This window comes from Etheostoma spectabile, chromosome 13 (genome assembly GCF_008692095.1).
Source record: "Etheostoma spectabile isolate EspeVRDwgs_2016 chromosome 13, UIUC_Espe_1.0, whole genome shotgun sequence".
Lineage (NCBI taxonomy): Eukaryota > Metazoa > Chordata > Actinopteri > Perciformes > Percidae > Etheostoma > Etheostoma spectabile.
This window is the reverse complement of record NC_045745.1, coordinates 17318744-17324506: the sequence shown is the minus strand read 5'-3', so window position 1 is coordinate 17324506 and position 5763 is coordinate 17318744. Positions and strand designations below refer to the sequence as shown.

The 5763-nt window shown below is 46.5% G+C and overlaps 1 protein-coding gene across 1 annotated transcript; it reads right to left on the bottom strand.

The window, feature by feature from the left end:
* Positions 1-3527: 3527 nt before the first annotated feature.
* Positions 3528-5763, bottom strand: LOC116700135 (uncharacterized). Its single transcript, XM_032533050.1, has 3 exons — positions 5537-5763; positions 4210-4533; positions 3528-4117 (listed from the first exon to the last, which is right to left on the bottom strand). Exons 1-3 carry the CDS (start codon positions 5671-5673, stop codon positions 3637-3639), a joined length of 942 nt encoding a protein of 313 aa, XP_032388941.1. The 5' UTR covers positions 5674-5763; the 3' UTR covers positions 3528-3636.

Below are 5763 nucleotides of genomic sequence, written 5' to 3'. Positions count from 1 at the left end.
GCTAGACTATTTGTCCAATCTGAGTTTCCTGTTGCACAACTAAAACAACTTTTGAACGTAAACGTTCCACCAAATCATGTTCCTTCTAGAGGCTGTGTTGCAGCAGCACCGTGCCTCTGTCCGGCACTTAGCACCGTTCATGAGGATTGCGATTTGTTTAAAGAAATGCCAATAAACCAGAGCACGGTTTTCTCCCATCCTGGAATGTTGAGTGGACTAGCCAGACCCTCCACCGCAGCACTGTGGAGGAGGGTCCGGCAGAGTATACTCTATTAACTTAGACTTAGACTTAGACTTAGACTTCTCTTTATTGATCCTTTTGGGATGACTCCCGCAAGGAAATTGAAAATTCCAGCACCAGTTTTAGCAAGAAAGAACAAATTAAAAAATAGATTAAAAAGAAAAGAAAGACGTATAAAGACAACAAAATAACATATGAAAATAACAAACAAAAGACATTTGTACTAAACAAACAAGACCATAAATTATTATTAAAGTGTCAGTGTTGAGTCCAGTATTGAAGTGATAATGATAAAGTGACTAGGTGTGCGTGTATGTATGTATGTATGTGTACGTGTGTTGTATGTATGTATGTGTACTGTGTATGCATGTATGCATGTATGTATATATGTATGTATATATGTATGATGTATGTAGTATTGTCCTCTGCCCTATTTCCTCCTCCCCCCTAGTGAGGAGTTGTAGAGTCTGATCGCATGAGGACAAGAGTCCGAGTCTGTTGGTCCGGCACTTGGGAAGGAGCAGCCTTCCACTGAACCGGCTCCTCTGGGTGCTGATGACGGTGTGCAGGGGTGGCTGGAATTTTCAGTAATGTCCAGCAGTTTGTCCAATGTCCTCCTCTCTGCCCGTCACCAGTGAGTCCAGCTTCATGCCGACCACAGAGCCGCCCCCTGATCAGTTTGTCCAGCCTGTGGGTGTCCTTCTTTGATATGCTGCCCCCCCAGCACACCACAGTGTAGAAGAGGACACTGGTGACCACAGACTGGTAGAACATCCACAGCAGTTTGCTGCAGATGTTAAAGGAGCGCAGCCTCCTCAGGAAGTACAGCCGCTCTGTGTCTTCCTGTACAGGTGGCTGCTGTTTGTTGTCCAGTCCAGTTTGTTGTCCAGCCACAGCCCGAGGTATTTGTATGATTGGACTGCCTCCACCTCAACTCCCTCCAACAGGACTGGTTGCGGTTTTGGTCTGGACCTCCCAAAATCAACGACCAGCTCCTTTGTTTTAGAGGTGTTGAGCTGTAGGCAGTTAGTGCGACACCAGAGAGCAAAGTCCCCCACCAGACTCCGATACTCCTCCTCCCTGTCACCGCTGATACACCCAACGATGGCTGTGTCATCTGCGTACTTCTGTATGTGACACAGCTCCGAGTTGTAACAGAAGTCCGAGGTGTACAGGGTGAAGAGAAGAGGGGCCAGCACTGTGCCCTGGGGGGCTCCAGTGCTGCTGACCACAGTGTCAGACATGATGTCCTTCAGCCTGACGTACTGTGGCCTGTCGGTGAGGTAGTCTCTGATCCAGTCACCAGATAGGTCCACTCCCATCCTGATCAGTTTGTCCTGGAGTATAGGGGCCCGATGGTATTAAAGGCACTGGAGAAGTCCAGAAGAGGACCCTCACTGTGCCATTCCCCTTATCCAGATGAGTGGACCCGGTGTAACAGGTAGAGGATGGCGTCCTCCACACCAACATCTGGCTGGTACGCAAACTGCAGAAGGTCCTGGGCGTGCTGTCCTGGGGTCTGAGGAGGCTGAGGAAGAGCCCTCCAACGTCTTCATCAGGGTGAATGAGCGCCACCGGTCGGAAGTCATTCAGCTCGCTGGGCCTGTTCTTCTTGGGAACCGGAACGATGCAGGATGTCTTCCAAAGGGTGGGCACTCTCCCTAGCTGCAGGCTAAGGTTGAAGATCCGTTGGAGCGGCTCCCCCAGTTCTGCTGCGCGAGTCTTCACAGTCTCGGACCCACTTTATCCGGGCCTGCTGCTTTCCTGGGCCGGAGCTTCCTCAGCTGCTCTCTGACCTGGTCCGTGGTGATGTGGGGCGGGGATTGTATTGAGGAGGAGGAGGGGGGTATTATTGTGGTGCTGGGGGGGAGGTGTGTAGACTGGGATGTGGTGGTGTCAGGGGGGAGGTGTGTGGAGGGAAGGGAACATTGCTGGGGTGAGGGTGGGGGCAGGGGGGGCAAGGGCTGGTTAAACCTGTTGAAAAAGTTATTCAGCTCCTTGGCCCTCTCCATTGTCCCCCCTGTTGTTCTGGTCTTTGTGTTGTGACCTGTGATGGTCCTCACACCTTCCCAGACCTCCCTCATGTTGTTTTCCCTCAGCTTCTGCTCCACCTTCCTCCTGTAGCTGTCCTTAGCTTCCCTCACACAATGTTTCACCTCCCGCTGTGCTGCCTTCATGGCTTCCCTGTCCCTGCTCCTGAAGGCAGCCTTCTTCTTGTTGAGGACAGCCTTGACCTCCTGGTTACCCTGGCTGTGTTGGGTAACATCGGACGGCTCTGATAGGGGAGACCACGTCTGCACAAAAGTTCAGGTAGTCCGTCAGACAGTGTGTCATCCCCTCTATGTCCTCACCATGCGGGTCGATCAGCACATCCCAGTCTGTGGTGTTGAAACAGTCTCTCAGGGCACTTTCCATCTCAGGGGACCACCTCCTGCTGTTGCGAGTTGTCACCGGCTGTTTTTGGACCAGGGGGGTGTACAGTGGCTGTAGATGAACCAGGTTGTGATCAGACTTCCCCAGTGGGGGGAGGGGAGTCGCTCTGTATGCATCCCTCACATTAGCATACAGGAGATCAATTGTCCTGTTGTTTCTGGTCGGACAGTCTACAACCTGGTGAAAAACAGCCAAAGTAGAGTCCAAAGTAGCATGGTTAAAGTCCCCAGAGATGATCATGAAGGCCTCAGGGTGCTGTGTCTGCAGCGCTGCTGTGACGGAGTGAATCTTCTCACAGGCAGCGGCTGCGTCCGCTCTCGGGGGGATGTAAACACAGAGAGTTACCACATGGCTAAACTCCCTGGGTAAATAATATTAATAATAAATAATAATAATTAATAATAATTAATAATATTTCAAACTAAAGAAAAATTGGAACCAAAATATAGATTTCCATTATTTATTTCTCCTGACATCTCTTTTTTTGTGTATTATCAACAAAGGATAGAGGGGCACAACTTCACATGTCAATATCTTGACACATTTAAAAGAGTGCTGGCATAAAGAACGTACATTTTGGAAATTGGACAAAGAGGGGCAAAAAATCACAAGATTCTTTACAGTTTCAACTAACAAGCCAGCAGGTTAACAGGTAAGAAATAACAGCAGTACATCAGATAACATTAAGACTATATGACTGATCACATTCTGACCCCTTTGTTCTATATGTTGCCTGTTCATCCCTCCATTATGACCATGCATAGTTTATCAACAGCTAATCTAGCTATATGTATTCCACTAGTTTCATGTTCCACTTTATATATTGTCTCTTAATTTTGGTCACTTTCTCTTATGTTTTCTTTTGAACATAAACTTTAAGTAATTTTCTTTCTAGCTGTAAATTCCCCCGCTGTGGGGCTAATGTGGAATTATTCTATGGAATATTGGACAGTGAACTACTCTTACTCTACCCATTTTTTGAGTGCATGGGCCTTCAGATCAAAATGTTCTCTGTGAGCAACTATTGAATCAGGATTTGCATATCCACTTTGGGCGGGGAGGAACAGGACATCTGCCATAACTAGCTTGGCAACATGCTGCAGCCATGTCTGCGATGGATGTCCACTCTTTGGCGTGCAGCTTTCAAAAGCTTCTTGGGTACGTTTGTCAGATTTTTTTACTTTAGCCAAAAATTCTTTGTCAGCAGCCTTTAGGTCACAGTTGAGATTCCAGATAATATCAGCTGTAGGGAACTCATTGGAGTTGATGTCCAACAGATTACCTGTAAAATTTGTTATGCGGCTGAGGTGAAGGGATAAACTGAATGCAATATATTGTTCCATAAACACATTGACTGCTGTGGTGTCGTCTTTTGTCGCCATTGTGTGGTTTTCTACCAATTTGTCCCAAGATTCGTGATCGATTACCAACTGCTTGTGGTACCTTGGTGAGACAAACAGAAAATAAAAATAAACAAGCTGACACAGAGCACACACATTCAATAGGGCACATGTAATACACATTATAGCACCTACTTCTCTGACTCCTCTATCATCCTGGTAGGGTTGTTTGCAATGTGGGGTATCAGCCTCAGGTACTCACTGACTGTGTAGACATGAGCTGGGTAGTACCCTCTCAGGTTTTTGACAAATAAGCCTGGAATAGGACCTGAGTCTGACACCCACTCTCCCCTGACCTGTCTGGCAAGAGTGTCAAACAGCACAGCCAGGGACAGGGCCACCACCCCCACCCCGCCAAGAGTGACCTTGCCGTCCCTGCCAAAAGTGGTCCTCAGGCCCTGGGTGAAGTCCTCCAGCTGCTTGGGGGTCAGGGAGGACTGCACTGCCATGTAGTGGTTCCTCAGATGAAGTGAAGAGTTGATGGACAGCACGTTGATTAAAAGAGGATTGGGGCTGTAGTTTGGGAAAGGGCAGATGTCTTGAGCAACAGTGGCCAGGAGGGCTGCATCCTCAGGAGGGCAATGCATGTTCCCCATCTTGATATTATCTTGTCAGTTAAAGGAGATTTGATGAGAATGGTTTCTGCTCGCAGAAAAATACTCAACAAGAGAACAGTGCCTGTGAGTGTCTGACAGGCGGCGACACATAGACGGGACGGATATACGGTCACAATATGGGTCGGACGTCAAGTGTGGCTATTTCCCTCAAGGTGGGAGGGTCTGTGCATTCTTTTGCCTAACCATTCATCACTGCCAAGCTATTGACAGAACATTGAACCATTGACTAACTGCGCTGAAGGGAAAACCAAAAGATATGTATGAAATGGTGGAATTGAAATCCACAAAAACCAACAGTGACAACTGCAGTGAGTGTAATATTGTAGACTACGGGAAATAGATACACACTCTAATTTACTTTTACTTTTTGGGAATAGAAATAATTGTATTGATATATGGACGGTCGTAGTAATTGAAGGGGAAGTAAGTAGAAAAGAAAAAAAGATACACTTGGCATTTATTTGCCAGGGTGCTAATGGTTTCCGGAGAGCAAAGGGTAGCAACGTATCAAACCTTGATTCTGTCCCCCAAGAAAAACACCAACCAGCTTAACCAAAGTGGATGGGGTGAATGGGATTGAGACACAAAGAAAATGGAAGTTAACTTTTTTTTTTTGTTTTTAATGTGTTCAGGACAATTAAAGGAGCCACATGAAAGATTGCCCTAATTTACCTGTGATTGAGTTTGTATTAATTGCATGTTAAATTAAACAGCTGTCCTAAAAATGTTCCAAAAAGTCCAACATTTTGTGAACTATTTTGATTTAATTAAATTCAATTTTATTTATAGAATCATGTGTGATGTGATGAACAGTGTCAATAACAGTCTCAATAAAGACCTGGTTCCTCAGGTGAAGTGAAGAGTTGATGGACAGCACGTTGATGAAAAGAGGATTGGGGCTGTAGTTTGGGAAAGGGCAGATGTCTTGAGCAACAGAGGCCAGGAGGGCTGCATCCTCAGGAGGGCAATGCATGTTCCCCATCTTGATATTAACTTGTCAGTTAAAGGAGATTTGATGAGAATGGTTTCTGCTCGAAGAAAAATACTCAACAAGAGAACAGTGCCTGTGTGT